The sequence below is a fragment of the Garra rufa genome, chromosome 16 (genome assembly GCF_049309525.1).
Source record: "Garra rufa chromosome 16, GarRuf1.0, whole genome shotgun sequence".
In the NCBI taxonomy this organism is placed as follows: Eukaryota; Metazoa; Chordata; class Actinopteri; order Cypriniformes; family Cyprinidae; genus Garra; species Garra rufa.
Genome location: NC_133376.1, coordinates 10,594,248 through 10,612,510, shown reverse-complemented (window position 1 = coordinate 10,612,510; position 18,263 = coordinate 10,594,248). Strand labels below are relative to the sequence as shown.

The window sequence follows — 18,263 nt, the reverse complement described above, 5'->3', positions numbered from 1 at the left end:
TGACACTAAATTTCTTGGTTTGGAACTGTCTGTCCACATGTACAGTAATGTTCACATTCAAAAGCATTTCCAGTAAAAAGCAAATAAGTTTCTTTTTCTGTTTATTACAGGAGCTACAGTAGAAACATGGTATGATAGAACAGAAAAAGTTTTACTGTATTGCTTACAGTGAACAAAATATCCACGAAACACACAAGAGCATTCTGAACAATAAATAAATAAATAAATAAAAATAACAACAGCAAAAAGCCCAGATAAAAAAAAGGGGGGGGGGGGGTCTAAAAAAAAGCACAAAATTACTGTATCTAATCTCTGTGATCTTGAAATGAATTGAATTGAGAATGATTGGTAAATTCCAATTCACTTCCTGGAATGGAATTGGATTTGGAATTGGAATGTCAGGAAACACAAATGAAATCAAATTCCAAAAAATTCCACTTGAGTTGCTAGTTTATAATACATTAAATATTATAAATCACATAAACAACAAACATATAAAAGAAATACAAAGTACTGTATGTTTAGTTGGTTAAGCATGATCATTTCACATGCCAAATTTCAGGAAATTATGATAATTCTATGCAATAAAAAGTGAATGAAATACATGAATGAACATGACTCATTTTTTTGTGAGTTGAGACATATTATGTGGTAATCATATATTGAATGTATAGTACATACAGAAACTTATCACCACTGTCATTCATTTTATTTACTTGCATTTGATCAACTCTATTTCATACATTACTTGGTATTTGTAAAGCATCATAAATAAAGTTAAAATGTATGTCTCTAAATGCAATCACAGATAGATGCTCAGAAACAGCAATAAATGGAATTTATTGGAATTTCTCTGAATTGAATTCCACTTCCTGTAATTCCAATTCAATTCCAACTCTGTTTCCTGTAATTGTTGTTGATTTCCAATTCCAATTCCATTTCCTTCTTTGAAATGGAGTTCATTCCTGAATTGACCCCAACCCTGTTTCCAAAACATCACTCCTAAAATTCCTCCTTTTACTGTATAAGTGTAAATGTAATAGAAAAAAATAACCACTGCCTCTGAGTCTAAGCCAGACTGGAATCAGCTGTGGTTGGCCCAATTTACCCAACATAAATCAGCTGTGTGTCAATTATTCAATTGTTTGTTTATTATCAGCTGAGATATATTTTTGATATTGATATTGTTTTTGAACTGATTTCATTGCAGAAGCAGAGGTTTTTATACTGTATCTAAGGTTTGGAATAATGTATTTGCTATTGTGGGATGTTGTGTGCTAACATTCGTAAATACTACAAAAACCATCCATAATTTTGTTGGGAGGTATAGCTTGTCTGTTAAGAAAATGTAAGCATTGTGGAAATGTGTTCACTGACTGCATATTGGGTGAAAACGACATGAAATTTGTGAATGGTATGGCCATAAAAGACCGATGCTGTGTTAATTGTGTTTAGAGTTTTGAAAATGTGACAACTGATTGGACAAACGCTTGTTAGCGACTGAAAAAAACTGTAAATGAACAAATGAATCAATGTAAGAATCAAATGAATGAATGAATCAGTGTGGGAGTTAATAAACAAATAAATGTGTGAGAATAATAAAAGAATAAATACATGAATGAATGAACAAATTAATGTATTGACAAATTAATTCATGTTTCATCAATGTGTGAGTAAATGATAGAATTAATTATTTTAAGAATCAATACATGAATGAAAGTGAGTAAACAAATGAATGCATAAGTGAATGAATTAATGAGTTGTGTGAGTAAATGTTCAAATTCAATGTGAAAATCAATGAATGAATGGGTTAGCAAACGAACAAATCAATATGAGAAATAATAAATATATGAATGCATGAGTGAATTAAGAAACAAAACAATGTGAGAATTAAAAAATACATTAAAGTGAGAATAATAAAAGAATGAATGCATGAGTAAATGAACAACAAATCAAAGTGAAAATCGATATGTGAATGAACGATAGAATGAATCATTTTGAGCATTAATAAAAATAAAAATAAAAATTAATTAAATTAAGGAATTAATGTAAGAATTAAGAAATGAATGAAAGAAATCAATGTGAGAATTAATTAATGTATGAATAAATGTATAAATGATCAGTGAACAAAAGAATCAATGTGAGAATCAGTAAATAAATGAAAGGGTGAGTGAATGAATAAACTCACCCTGTGAGAATCAAATGAATGCATAAGTGTATAAATGAACAAACCAATATGAGAAATAATAAATGAATGAATGCATGACTTAATTAAATCAATGTAAGAATCACCAAATGAACGAATGTATGAGTGAGTGAGTGAATGAATAAACAAATCAATGTTTGGAATCAATAAATAAATGAATGCATGAGTGACTGAACAAAAGAATCATTGTGAAACTCAATAAATTAATGAATCTGTGAGTGAGTGAGTGAATGAATGAATGAACAAAAGAATCAATGTGAGAATCAATAAATGAATGAATGCATGAGTGAATGAATAAATCAATCTTAGAATCTATAAAAGAATAAATGCATTCATGAACAAAAGAATAAAATAAAATAAAAATAAAATAAAATTCACACAACATTAAATGAATGAGAAAATCACATTCAAAACTATTAAAAAACTAATGTTAAAATGATAAAATATACAATATCTGTTGTTTTACATGCACTTTTTAAACTTACCCTACTGGAAGTCCAGTATTAGTTCACTTCCAGACTTAAAAATTTCCTTGTAATTTACTCACTCGCATATCATCCAAGGTGTTCATTGTTTTTCTTTCTTCAGTTGCAAAAAATGAAGGTTTTTGAGGACAACATTCCAGGATTTTTCTTAATGTAGTGGACTTTATGGTGGCCAACGGGTTGAAGATCCAAATTGCGGTTTCAATGCAGCTTAAAAGGGATCTACACAAAATCTACACACTCATCTAGCGAAACGATCAGTCATTTTATGAAAAAAAAAAAAATATATTAAACACAAATGCTTGATTTGCACTAGCTCAACTTCACACATTATGAAGTCACATTGGAAAAGCCACACACAGTTAGTTCTTCGCCTGTGTACTTCGGTTCAAAAAGGTAGGGTAGAGCGAAAAACTCAAATGTTGTCCTCTAACTTCAAAATCGTCCAACATCGTTGTTTTACCTTTTTTTGTAAAGGGCGTTTGACTTTCCTTGCACGTTCACTTTGTAAACACTGGGTCGTTACTTCCATCTCCATCATACATGACCTTTCCAACATGATTGCGTAATGCGTCAAGTCAAGCTACAGTAGTGCAAGACGAGCATTTGTGGTTAAAAAGAATATCAATTTTTATTTTTTTAAGTAAATGACCAATCGTTTCACTAGATAAGACCCTTATTCCTCGGCTGGGATTGTGTAGAGCCTTTTGAGGCTGCATTTAAACTAGAATTTGGACCTGCAACCCGTTGATCCCCATTGAAGTCCACTATATGGAGAAAAATCCTGGAATGTTTTCCTCAAAAGCCTTAATTACTTTTCGACTGAAGAAAGAAAGACATGAACAGCTTGGATGAACTAGTTTTCAGTATTTTCATGAGTTCTTACCAGGCACAAAAACAGCCACCTCTCTGGTCTCGTTTGTCCCGTTCTCCGTACACACATAGACACCTGTGTGTCTCCATGTCACCTGCTCCAGACTCAGAACACTGGAGGTGGGACTTCGCTTCTCGACGCGGAACTCCGGAACTTTCTCCTCTCGCTTGAAGCGCCAGGTGACGTCATTCCAACCGGAGCAGGTGATGCTGATGGAGGAGTTGATGGAGAGGACAACCTGAGCATCGCTGGGATTGAGCTCCAGACCTGAACTACCCAGACAGAGCAGGAGCAAACCTGCAAACAAAGCAGCATTCAGATCAGTACAACTTCACTCAAACAATACTGCTCTACAACAACTCAAGATAACAGAATTTGTGAAAAACAAATGTCAGGTTTCCTCCATGGAAATTTTGGGATGAACATCTTTTTGTGGTTAATTATAACCTTATTCTCAAGACACATTTTTCTGGTATGCATTTTGCTTGTATAACATGTCTTTAGTTAAAATAGTGGAAAGAAAATACCCAAAATACGCATTTACAGTTTTTTTCAGTCGCTAACAAGTGTTTGTCCAAACAGTTGTCACATTTTCAAAACTCTAAACACAATTAGCACAGCATCGGTCTTTTGTGGCCATACCATTCACACATTTCATGTCGTCTTCACCCAGTATGCAGTCAGTGAACACATTTCCACAATGCTTACATTTTCTTAACAGACAAGCTATACCTCCCAACAAAATTATGGATTGTTTTTGTAGTATTTACGAATGTTAACACACAACATCCCACAATAGCAAAAACAATATTCCTAACCTTAGATACAGTATAAAAACCTCTGCTTCTGCAATGAAATCAGTTCAAAAACAGTATCAATATCAAAAATATATCTCAGCTGATTATAAACAAACAATTGAATTGCTGATTTATGTTGGGTAAATTGGGCCAACCACAGCAGATTCCAGTCTGGCTTACACTCAGAGGCAGTCATTTTTTTCTACTACATGTACACTTATACAGTAAAATGAGGACTTTGAGGAGTGATGTTTTGGAAACAGGGTTGGGGTCTATTCAGGAATGAACTCAACAATTCCAATTCAAAAAAGGAAATGGAATTGGAATGGAATTAGAATTGGAATTCAACAACAATTACAGGAAACAGAGTTTGAATTGAATTGGAATTACAGGAAGTGGAATTCAATTCAGGGAAATTCCACTGAATTCCATTTATTGCTGTTTCTGAGCATCTATGTGTGATTGCATTTAGAAACATATATTTTTACTTTATTTGTGATGCTTTACAAATACCAAGTAATGTAGGAAATAGAGTTGATCAAATGCAAGTAAATAAAAATGAGAACTGTACATTATGAATTACTGTAATAATTGAATGACAGTGGTGCTAAGTTTCTGTATGTACTATACATTCAATATATGATTATCACATAATATATGTCTCAACTCACAAAAAAAATGAGTCATGTTCATTCATGTATTTCATTCACTTTTTATTGCATCGAATTGTTATCATTTCCTGAAATTTGGCATGTGAAATGATCATGCTTAACCAACTAAACATGCAGTACTTTGTATTTCTTTTATGTGTTTGTTGTTTATGTGATTTACAATATTTGATGTACTATAAACTAGCAACTCAAGTGGAATTTATTGGAATTTATTTGATTTCAATTCTGTTTCCTGACATTCCAATTCCAAATCCAATTCCATTCCAGGAAGTAAATTGGACTTTACCATTCATTCTCAATTCAATTCATTGAAAGATTGCAGAGATTAGATACAGTAATTTTGTGCATTTTTTAGACCCCCCCCCCCCTTTTTTTTTTTTTTTTTTTTTTTTAATCTGGGCTTTTTGCTGTTGTTATTTTTATTTATTTATTTATTTATTGTTCAGAATGCTCTTGTGTGTTTCATGGATATTTTGTTCACTGTAAGCAATACAGTAAAACTGTTTCTGTTCTACCATACCATGTTTCTACTGTACCTCCTGTTATAGACAGAAAAAGAAACTTATTTGCTTTTTACTGGAATACTTTTGAATGTTAACATTACTGTACATGTGGACAGACAGTTCCCAACCAAGAAATTTAGTGTCAAAATGGTGGATAGCATGTTTTGCATGCAAATACCTGTAAAACTGAAACATAAAAAGTCTATGCAGTTTTTGTAATGTCAACAATAGCCAGTATTTTGAAACCTGGTGTACTTTGATTGACTGCATGTACCTTGTGAACTGAAAACAAGTGTTATTCTTTGACAGAATAATTTCATTTTGAGTCAGATTTCCAGTGTTTTGGTAAAGTTAGTGTGTGCAGAGAAAGATGTATTCTATTTCGAAATGAAGAGTTAGTATATATTTAACAAAATGTATTTTTGAGAAGAAAATTATCCATTTGGCCAATTGTGTTTTGTAGGTGTGAGTCTGTGTTAAGAGTTTAGAAAAAGTATCTGAAGTATGGGTAAGCGCTTGTTAGCGATTGAAAAAAACTGTAAGTGATTTTATTATTAAATTTTATCTATATACAGTATCTCACAAAAGTGAGTACACCCCTCACATTTCAGCAACCATTTCAGTATATCTTCTCAATGGACAATACAATAGAAATTAAACTTGGGAATATTTTAGAGCAGTCAATGTGCAGCTTGTATAGCAGTATAGATTTACTGTCCTCTGAAAATAAGTAAACAAAGTAAACAAAATAGTTGTCAACAAAAGTGAGTTGTTTAACCAAGTCACATGTCCTATTCATCATGTTTATGTTTTTGTCTGCTTGACAGGACCATACAAAGTTGTGTATCTTGTATTAGAGCAGTTAAAATTTGGTGCTTTGAATACAATTTTCTCATACTGACCACTGGATGTTCAACATGGCATTTCATGACAAAGAACTAGAATTGTTGAATTAGAATTGTTGCTCTCCACAAAGATGGCCAAGGCTATTAGAGGTACAGTAACACCCTGAAACCGACTTACACTACAGTGGTCAGGGTCAAACAGAGATTTTCCAAGATGGGTTCCATTCGGAAAAGGCCTGGCAAGGGTCGATCAAAGAAGTTAAGCACTCGTTTTGTACATCAGGTGCAGAACCTGGCTTAAAAAAAAAACAGATGCATTAGTGCTGCCATCATTGCTTCAAATGTTGCAGAAGTAGAAGGTCAGCTTGTCAGTGCTCAGACCATATGCTGCACATTGCAACAAGTCGGTTTGCATAGGCGTCGTCCCAGAAGGAAGCCTCATCTGAAGCTGGCTCACAAGAAAGCCCGCAAACAGTTTGCTGACGACAACCTGTCCAAGAGCATGAATTACTGGAACCATGTCCTGTGGTCTGATGAGACTATAGGATAAACTTGTTTGGCTCAGATGGTGTCCAGCATTTGTGGCGATGCCCTGGTGAGGAGTACCAAGAAAATTGTGTCTTGTCTACAGTAGCATCATGGTCTGGAGCTGCATGAGTGCTGCTGGTACTGGGGAGCTGCAGTTCATTGAGGGAAACATGGATTCCATTAGGTACTGTACATTCTGAAGCAGAACATGATGCCTTCCCTCCAGAAACCAGCCGAATGGTAGTTTTCCAACATGATAATGATCCCAAACACACCACCAAGATGAAAACTGCCTTGCTGAGGAAGCTGAAGGTGAAGATGATGGAGTGGCCAAGTATGTCTCCAGACCTGAACCCTATTAAGCACCTTTGGGGCATCCTAAAAGCATAAGGTGGAGAAGCACATTTGTCTAACATCCAGCAGCTCTGTGATGTCATTATGGACTAGTAGAAGAGGATCTCAGCAACAACCTGTGCAGCTCTGGTCAACTCCATGTCCAGGATGATAAGGCAGTGGTAGATAACAATGATGCTAACACAAAATATTGACACTTTGGACACAGATTTGACAAGTTCATTTAGGGTGTATTCACTTTTGTTGCCAGCTATTTTGACAGTAATGGCTGTAGGATGAGTTATTTTCTATATTTCTACTCTAAAATATATCCAAGTTTCATTTCTATAGTATTGTCCCTTGAGAAGATATACTAAAATTGTTGCTGAAATGTAAGGGGTGTCCTCACTTTTGTGAGATACTGTACATCTGTAGATTTCAATTACAATAAGCTACTTTATCTAAATTCAAGGTAACAATTTTGCTTCTAACATGTCAAAATAGTGGAAAGAAACATCCAAAATACACATTTAAGTTTTTATTTGATTACACTTTATCTCTTTCCATCTGGCTCAGTTTGTTTTTACTAACTGAAAGTGTGGAAGAAGCAATAAAAGAAAGTCTTCTGAGTTCTATGCATTAAACAAGTCAAGTGCAGAATATACTGAGCTTTAGGTTTGAGTTTATTTGTCTAAGTCTCGATAGTAACATTATTTTGGGGTTTGTTTAGTCTGTTACCTGTTGTCATGGCAGTCAGTTGGGACCGGCTGAAACTCTTCATGCTTTCTTCCAAAGCTGGATGCGTTTAGACTCTGTAGACGGAGGGAAAAACAACTTAGGATTGATTTGCCTCAAAGCCAAAGGAAACAGCAATCTTACCAAACTTACCTCAACATTTATTTTTACAGAAGAGAAAATTCACTCAGTGTGACAAATTCCTCTAGTGAAGCCCTTTTTAAAAACCCATGCACATGAAAGAAATATACAAAGAGTCCACGACTGTATTTCTGTGACTGGATCTTTAAATTTCTTCTGCATTCATGTGCCTCCTGTGTGTCTAGCGCTGTGGAACAACACACGGGTCGTTTCTCACACAGAGGGACACACATGCCTGACTGCACACAAACAGTAGCATGTTTCACAAACGCTCTTATTGATGCATTTTTCACTGTGGCACATTCACTGGGTCACGGTGAGCATCCCAACAAAACAACAGCATAATTAAAAAAAAATAAAAATTAAATTAAATTAAATTAAATAAACAGCACACTTGCTAAGGCATGAACTAAACTAAAAAACATTTTCGTTACTTAATAAATATATATAAAATAAACACTAAACTTAAAAAACAAAATAAATAAAATAAAATAAAATAAAATAAATAACACACTTCTCAACAAGTGATTTGAGGAATCAATGCTGCGGGATAATGCACAAACTCAACATTATTAGTGTTATTAGAGAAAGTCAACTAAAAAAAAACATTTGTGTTACTTAAAATAAAATAACCACTTAACTGAAATAAAATGAAATTAAATATACAGCACACTTCTTAACAAAACACGTGACGTGATTTAGAGAAACTAAACTAAAAAGCATTTTCATTACCTAAAATAAAATAAACACTTAACTGAAATAAAAAAAAAAATTAAAAAAAAATTAAAAAATACCAACACACAATTACAGTTCCCGTGAACTGAGTGCTTTTAGCGAGCTGCGCACCGCAACGGACCTCGCCTTGTGTGCAACCAAGGCAACAGCCCAAGAGGTCGGGAAGGCTATGGCCAACCTAGTGGTGCTGGAGCGCCACCTGTGGCTGAACTTGACGGAGATCAGGGATGCTGAAAAGATGGCTTTCCTGGATTCGCCAGTCTCTCAGAAAGGTCTGTTCGGCCCCGCTGTGGACGGTTTCACAGAGCGTTTCACGGAGGCACAGAAGACGTTGCAAGAGCTGCGTCACTTCCTGCCTAAACGCCCCAGTGCATCGGCGACTGTTTCAAGCCGCCCGAAGACAGCGTCCACACTGCAGCCTGCAAAGCCCGCGCAGCCTCAGCTCTCGCAGAAGCCGGAGCCTGGACTGCAGCAGCGCCCTCGAACGGCAAGGAAATTTGCATTTCCAAAGCGCCAAGGTCCCCGCCCTCGCGTAGTGCTGGACCCTGAGCCGCAGAAGCCGTCCTGATGTGCGTGCGGAGAGGAAGAGAAAAAGGAGGATTCTCGCAGGTGATGGAATTCCCTTAAAGAAAGCTTGCATGTATTCCCCGTCACTTTGAAAAATTCTGAGTGGCGGAGGTTTTCTGACCAGGCGCGTCCCGCTAAGGCAGCGTGCGCCTCAAACTACCGCTGTGATAGCGGACCCACTTACTATAAAAAGCAATTTTCCTCTCCCCACACTTACACTCACACACATCAGCACAACCCCGTCCGGCGAAGCGCTGATATTATCAAAAATACTCAAGAATGCCAACGCTCCCTCAATAGGCGGCGAGTTAGCATCATTAAAAATAGAACCCCTCTCCGCTCGGCTGTTGGCTTGGAAAGCCATCCCCGGCGTGTCATATTGGGTTTTAAAGACAGTGGAACAAGGCTACTCACTTCAGTTCGCTCGCAGGCCACCTGTATTCAAAGGTGTCGTTCAGACTTTGGTTACAGACAACGAGTCGCGTGTTCTTCGAGCCGAAGTACAAACGATGCTTGCGAAGGGCGCCATAGAAACGGTCCCCATAGCGAACAGAGAGTCAGGTTTTTACAGCCGGTATTTCCTCGTACCAAAGAAAGACGGCGGGCTCAGACCAATTCTCGATCTCAGACATCTGAATCAAGCTCTCATGCGACGGCTGTTCAGAATGTTAACTTTGAAACAGATCCTCGCGCAAATTCTCCCCGAGGACAGGTTTCTGTCTGTGGATCTGAAAGACGCGTACTTTACATCCAAATAGCGCCCCATCACAGACCGTTCTTGAGGTTTGCTTTCGAGGGAGTGGCTTACCACAGTTCTTCCTTTCCTGTCTCTGGCCCCTCGCACATTTACAAAATGTATGGACGCGGCTCTCTCCCTTCTGAGACAGACGGGAATTCGCGTTTTAAACTACTTCGATGACTGGCTGCTGCTAGCCGACTCAGAACGTCAACTGATCGCTCACAAGTCATTACTGCTAGACCACCTGAAGCGCTTAGGGTTGAAAATCAACATGTCACAAGAGCTGTTTGACTCCCAGACAACGAATTTCCTTTCTGGGTACAGTCATAGACTCGATTCAAATGCGAGCTTGGATTAGATCAGAACGCTCCCTAACTATTCAGCGAGCGCTGATGTCTTTCAAGTTGGGAACATTGCGTCCCTTAAAAGCATTTCAGAGGGCGCTCTGCCTTATGGCCGCCGCGTCTCCTGTGATTCCTTTGGGCCTTTTGCTGATGCGACCCCTGCAGTATTGGCTAAAAGCGCACGTCCCGTCCCACGCCTGGCGCCTGGGCCGTGCTTACATCAAGGTAAGCCGCCACTGTCTCAAAGCTGTGGCTCCTTGGACATCTCCTCACCTGTATATATCAGGCGTTCGGTTAGGCATGGTATCCAGGAGGAAGGTGGTCACAACAGACGCGTCCAGCTGGGGCTGGGGCGCCCTGTGCGAGGGCAGTCCAGTGTTCGGCTCCTGGTCAATCCACGAGCAACGCTTACACATCAACTGTCTCGAAATGATGGCAGTGTGTCTAGCATTGGAAACCTTCCTCCCAGCCCTAAAAGGACATCATGTCCTGGTGCGGTCGGACAATATGTCGGTGGTAGGTAGGCTACCAGGGCGGCCTCAGGTCCCATCCCCTTCACAGGTTGACGCAACGTCTCCTGTTATGGGCACAGAAAAAACTCTCATTACGAGCGGTTCACGTACCGGGCAGATTGAACCAAGGGGCGGATATGTTGTTGAGGAACAACATGGCGCCGGGGGAATGGAGATTACACCCCCTATCGGTTCAGGGAATATGGTCAGTTTTTGGCAGGGCAGAGGTCAACCTCTTCACCTCCGAAGACAACTATCACTGCCCAATCTATTTTTCAAAAGCACGGGATGCTCTGGCCCACGATTGGCCCAACACCCGTCTGTATGCTTTTCCCCCGATCACCCTGCTACCCCAGGTTATCAGGCGAGTCAGGGAGATGAGATGCTCTCTCCTCCTCATGGCCCCCCTCTGGAGGAATCAGATTTGGTTCCCGAAAATGGTCCAGACGCTGTCTGCGGCACCATGGCAGATACCACTGAGGAGAGACCTTCTCTCGCAAGCGCAGGGCAAGATTTGGCATCCTCAACCAGAACTGTGGAGCCTTCATCTCTGGGCGCTTGACGGGAGTCTAAGCAACTCCCTGCGAGAGTCAAAAATACAATTTTAGAAGCTAGAGCTCCGTCTACTAGACGTCTCTATGCTCTGAAGTGGTCTGTCTTCAGTGACTGGTGTTCAGTACGTAATCAGGATCCAGTATCATGTGTTGTGTCCCATGTACTGACTTTCTTACAAGAGCTTTTGGACAGGGGACGTTCCCCGTCCACGCTCAAAGTTTATATGGCAGCTATTGCGGCGAATCATTCTCCTGTAGCTGACCGTTCAATTGGCAGAAACGACTTGGTCGTTAAGTTTCTTAGAGGCACTCGACGGTTAAACCCCCCTCGCCCTAAAACTGTACCTACATGGGACTTGTCTGTAGTCCTAAGAGCCCTTAAAGGGGCCCCCTTTGAACCGCTCGCTTCGATCGGCTTAAGGGCCCTGACGTTAAAAAAACGCTCTGCTTTTGGCCCAAGCATCGGTCAAAAGAGTGAGTGACTTGCAAGCCCTGTCTGTCAGCGCTGCATGTCTCGAATTTGGGCATAATGACTGCAAAGTCATTCTTCAGCCACGCAGTGGCTATGTACCGAAAGTGCTCTCAACACCGTTTAGAGCTCAGGTCATTTCCCTTCTGGCCCTCCCTACTGCGGACGGCGAACAGGGTCCCAACCTGCTGTGTCCTGTCAGGACACTCAGGATCTACTTTGAGCATTCTGCGTCTTTCAGACAGTCAGACCCAGTCTTTGTATGCTTTGGAGGTCACTCTAAAGGGCTGCCAGTTACAAAGCAAAGATTGTCACGATGGATTGTTGACGCTATAGCCTTAGCTTATGCTTCGGCTGACCTACAGTGCCCTATCGGGGTGAAGGCCCACTCCACTAGAGGGATGGCCTCATCCTGGGCGTGGTCTAGCGGAATTTCTATTGGGGAGATCTGTGCGGCCGCTGGCTGGTCGTCGCTATCTACCTTTATTAGATTTTACAATCTGGATGTGCCCGCCTTGCAGATGCAGGTGTTATCTGCTTAAGTTCTCTCTCACCCCCTTATTAGTGGGTGAAGTTATGTTAAAGCAGACCTCAGGTTGACCTTGGGTCTCTTATTAGCTCAGGTCTCTTTGGGCCCTCAAGAAGTGCCTTTAGACTGGCCTTCTGAGCAGGCTGGCTCTGTTCTTGCTTTTAGCACGGCGTGACTGGATACGTTCCCCATTAGCAGTCGTCAAAAATGACGATGCAACGAGAGTTACCTTTCGAAGGGGAATGCTCCGGTTACTCACGTAACCTCGGTTCCCTGAGATAAGGGAACGAGCGTTGCGTAAACTGCCGTGCTAAAGTTGCACATGAGTCGATGGATGTCGCTTCAGTCGTTTGATTCTGATGATATGGCGCTTTTCGCCGAATTATATAGCAGTCAGCTCTGCCCTTTCTGGCGGGTGAAAGCGCCATTGGTTTGTGCAACTTCACAAACGTTAACAAATCAGGCTTCAGTATCGGAGTAAACAGGGAGTTACCCCATTAGCAGTCATCAAAAATGACGACGCAGCGCTCGTTCCCTTATCTCAGGGAACCGAGGTTACGTGAGTAACCGGACCGTTTTTTACAATCGCTATGCCAGTTTTTTCAATACATTTAACAAGTTTCCTAAACTCTTAACACGGTTAGCATAACATCCATCTTTGTAGGCTATACAATTAACACATTTCTTGTTGCTTTGATACAAAATGCATACAGTTAACACCAATTTAAAATGCTTGAACTTCTTTTACACACAAGCTCAACCAAGACCAAAACAATGTAATTTTACAGTCAAATATACAAATGCTTTCACACTGTATGTCAGAACAGATAACATCATGTTCTAAACATAACTTATATAGGCTAAAGTCAAAGTGAACAGCTGTTCATATTGAGAATTGAAACACAAATATATTCCCTGTATTTTATTCCATTGCCAATGAGAAACAGCTTATTGCAGTTATGCAAATATATAAATCACAGCTGATTCCCATATGTTCTAAAAGAGGACTCTTTGGGCTGACCTTGTGTGGAAAAGGAACATATGCATGCATTTACTAAACCCAACAAAACAAAAATGTAGAGAGGCTTCAAATATAAGGGCAGACCTGACACATAAAATAATGCAGTTTCTGTAATTTCAGCTGATGATAGTGTTTTTTGTCAATGTTTTATGATTGACTAAATATTACTGTTGGAAGAGAACATGTGTTAGTGTTTTGAATAATTATTTGATTTTAAAACATGTTTGCAGTGTTTTGTTAGACATAGTGTATTGTGTTACTTTATTATTGTATTTTGAAAATTAGTTTTGGGGTTTAGTTTACAATGTGTGATTTTTAACAACAACCGCTTTGCCAATTGTGTGTTTTAGGTGTGTTGGTGCGTTAAGAGTTTGGGAAAACTTAAATGTATTGAAAAAACTGTAACGCTGCGGGACAATGCACAGACTCAACATTGATAGTGTTATTAGAGAAACTAAAAAAAAAAAAACATTTTCGTTACTTACAGTTTTTTTCAATCGCTAACAAGCGTTTACCCATACTTCAGATACTTTTTCTAAACTCTTAACACAGACTCACACCTACAAAACACAATTGGCCAAATGGATAATTTTCTTCTCAAAAATACATTTTGTTAAATATATACTAACTCTTCATTTCAAAATAGAACACATTGTTCTCTGCACACACTAACTTTACCAAAACACTGGAAATCTGACTCAAAATGAAATTATTCTGTCAAAGAATAACACTTGTTTTCACTTCACAAGGTACATGCAGTCAATCAAAGTACAATAGGTTTCAAAATACTGGCTATTGTTGACATTACAAAAACTGCATAGACTTTTTATGTTTCAGTGTTACAGGTATTTGCATGCAAGACATGCAATCCACCATTTTGACACTAAATTTCTTGGTTGGGAACTGTCTGTCCACATGTACAGTAATGTTCACATTCAAAAGCATTCCAGTAAAAAGCAAATAAGTTTCTTTTTCTGTTTATTACAGGAGCTACAGTAGAAACATGGTATGATAGAACAGAAAAAGTTTTTCTGTATTGCTTACAGTGAACAAAATATCCATGAAACACACAAGAGCATTCTGAACAAAAAAGAAAAAAAGAAAAAGAAAAAAAATACAGTTTTTTACAGACGCTAGGACACATTTCTCAATACTTAGGTCACTTTTGCAAAACTCTTCACACAGTGAGCACAACAGAAGTCTATGTAGGCTAAACTGAGGATCAATTATCATTGTTTTAGCACAAAATGCATTCAATGACTGCATCTCTCAAATTTCATGAATTCTTTTCTCACTCAGACACAACAACTGCCAAAAACCTTTGTACGTACAGCACATTTTGCACATGCTTACATACTGTTTTCAAAACTGTTAAACTTATGTTCCAAACAATAACGTAATGCAAAACTGAACAAGACAGCAAAATTCAACAGCAATATTTTATTGAAACATATTTCAAATCTAAAAATGCAGTAGATTAGCATTACTTTTTTATCTGTATCAGTTGATGGTGTGTATACAAATTCTTGTATTTTGGAATTACTTAGTACAAAAAAATAAAAAATAAATAAACAACATAAAATATTGACGAATTCTGCATCATGTCTGATTCATTCCAGTAACATATATTGCAGTTATAAACAATATATATTGCAATTATAAACAGATGTTTCCTTGTTTTACACAAGAAAACACTGTGTAATGCTACATGTTGTTAGTGTTTTTTAGGTCATTGTTTTGTGGGTGACAAAGTGTGTTTGTCGGCTGTCAACCTTTGCTAGTGTTCTGGAAGAATACGTTTATTTGAGACCTGAATAAAGTGTTTTGGTAGTTGTAGTGCATTTTGAATGTGAAATGAACTGCTTTGCCAAGCTGAAAGTCAGTTAGGAGAATTGTGTGAAGAGTTTTGCAAAAGTGGCCTAAGTATTGAGAAATGTGTCCTAGCGTCTGTAAAAAACTGTAACAACAGCAAAAAGCCCAGATAAAAAAAAAGGGGGGGGGGGGGTCTAAAAAAAAAAAGGCACAAAATTACTGTATCTAATCTCTGCGATCTTCAGGGTTAGGCCACATGTTTCCAAACAGGGTTGGGGCCATTCATGAATTGAATTGACAATTAATGGTAAATTCCAATTCACTTCCTGGAATGGAATTGGATTTGGAATTGGAATGTCAGGAAACAGAATTTAAATCAAATAAATTCCAAAAAATTCCACTTGAGTTGCTAGTTTATAGTACATTAAATATTGTAAATCACATAAACAACAAACATATAAAATAAATACAAAGTACTGTATCTTTAGTATGTTACAGTTTTTTACAGACGCTAGGACACATTTCTCAATACTTAGGTCACTTTTGCAAAACTCTTCACACAGTGAGCACAACAGAAGTCTATGTGGACTAAACTGAGGATCAATTATCATTGTTTTGGCACAAAATGCATTCAATGACTACATCTCTCAAATTTCTAGAATTCTTTTCTCACTCAGACACAACAACTACCAAAAATCTTTGTACATACAGCACATTTTGCACATGCTTACATACTGTTTTCAAAACTGTTAAGCTTATGTTCCAAACAATAACATAATGCAAAACTGAATAAGACAGCAAAATTCAACAGCAATATTTTATTGAAACATATTTCAAATCTAAAAATGCAGTAGATTAGCATTACTATTGTATCTGTATCAGTGGATGGTGTGTATACAAATTCTTGTATTTTGGAATTACTTAGTAACAAAAAATAAAAAATAAATAAACAACATAAAATATTGACGAATTCTGCATCATGTCTGATTCATTCCAGTAACATATATTGCAGTTATAAACAATATATATTGCAATTATAAACATATGTTTCCTTGTTTTACACAAGAAAACACTGTGTAATGCTACATGTTGTTAGTGTTTTTTAGCTCATTATTTTGTGGGTGACAAAGTGTGTTTGTCGGCTGTCAACCTTTGCTAGTGTTCTGGAAGAATAAGTTTATTTGAGACCTGAATAAAGTGTTTTGGTAGTTGTAGTGCATTTTGAATGTGAAATGAACTGCTTTGCCAAGCTGAAAGTCAGTTAGGAGAATTGTGTGAAGAGTTTTGCAAAAGTGACCTAAGTATTGAGAAATGTGTCCTAGCGTCTGTAAAAAACTGTAAGCATGGTCATGTCACATGCCAAATTTCAGGAAATGATGATAATTCGATGCAATAAAAAGTGAATGAAATACATGAACATGACTAATTTTTTTTTGTGAGTTGACATATATTATGTGGTAATCATATATTGAATGTACAGTACATACAGAAACTTATCACCACTGTCATTCAATTAAATTTTTATTTACTTGCATTTGATCAACTCTATTTCGTACTTTACTTGGTATTTGTAAAGCATCATAAATAAAGTTCAAATGTATGTCTCTAAATGCAATCACAAATAGATGCTCAGAAACAGCAATGAATGGAATTCAGTGGAATTTCCCTGAATTGAATTCCACATCCTGTAATTCCAATTCAATTCCAACTCTGTAATTGTTGTTGAATTCTAATTCCAATTCCATTTCCTTCTTTGAACTGGAATTGTTGAGTTCATTCCTGAATTGACCCCAACCCTGTTTCCAAAACATCACTCCTCAAAGTCCTCATTTTACTGTATAAGTGTAAATGTAATAGAAAAAAATAACCACTGCCTCTGAGTGTAAGCCAGACTGGAATCAGCTGTGGTTGGCCCAATTTACCCAACATAAATCAGCTGTGTGTCAATTATTCAATTGTTTGTTTATTATCAGCTGAGATATATTTTTGATATTGATATTGTTTTTGAACTGATATCATTGCAGAAGCAGAGGTTTTTATACTGTATCTAAGGTTTGGAATATTGTTTTTGCTATTGTGGGATGTTGTGTGTTAACATTCGTAAATACTACAAAAACAATCCATAGTTTTGTTGGGAGGTATAGCTTGTCTGTTAAGAAAATGTAAGCATTGTGGAAATGTGTTCACTGACTGCATATTGGGTGAAAACGACATGAAATGTGTGAATGGTATGGCCATAAAAGACCGATGCTGTGCTAATTGTGTTTAGAGTTTTGAAAATGTGACAACTGTTTGGACAAACGCTTGTTAGTGACTGAAAAAAACTGTAAAATAAAATAAACACTTAACTTAACTAAAATAAAATAAATAGTGCACTTCTCAACAAACTGATTTGAGGAATCAATGCTGAGGGACAATGACAAAAACAATGACTTAAAATAAAATAAACGCTTAACTGAAATAAAATAAAATAATATAAAATAATAAAATAAACACTTAATTAAATTAAATTAAATTAAAATAAATTAAAAAATAAAATAAACATATAAAAAATTGGTACTTAAAATAAAATAAACACAACTGAAATTAAATAAACACTTAACTGAAAATGAAATGAAATGAAATGAAATAGAATAAAATAAAAACCAACACACTTCTCCTCAAGTTATGTGAGGAATCAATGTTGCGGGACAATGCATAAACTCAACATAAATAATGTTATTAGAGAAACTAACGTTACTTATAAAATAATATAAAATAAAATATAAGCTAATAAGCATTTCTATTTATTTTTATTTATTTTTTAAATAAGTTTAAATTAAGTTTGTAAGTACTAAAGTAAGGAATGTTTGAGTAGTAAAAT

The 18,263-nt window shown here is 37.2% G+C and overlaps 1 protein-coding gene across 2 annotated transcripts in view; it reads right to left on the bottom strand.

Moving 5' to 3' along the window:
• The window catches only part of pdgfrb (platelet-derived growth factor receptor, beta polypeptide), a 117,297-nt gene that overhangs the window by 67,756 nt on the left and 31,278 nt on the right, over positions 1–18,263 (bottom strand). For both annotated transcript variants that reach the window (XM_073819969.1, XM_073819968.1), the window contains exons 2-3: positions 7,981–8,054; positions 3,578–3,862 (exon numbers count right to left, since the gene is read on the bottom strand). In XM_073819969.1, coding sequence (XP_073676070.1) covers positions 3,578–3,862; positions 7,981–8,023 — 328 coding nt within the window. In that variant the 5' untranslated portion in view covers positions 8,024–8,054. The remainder of the gene's footprint in view (positions 1–3,577; positions 3,863–7,980; positions 8,055–18,263) is intronic.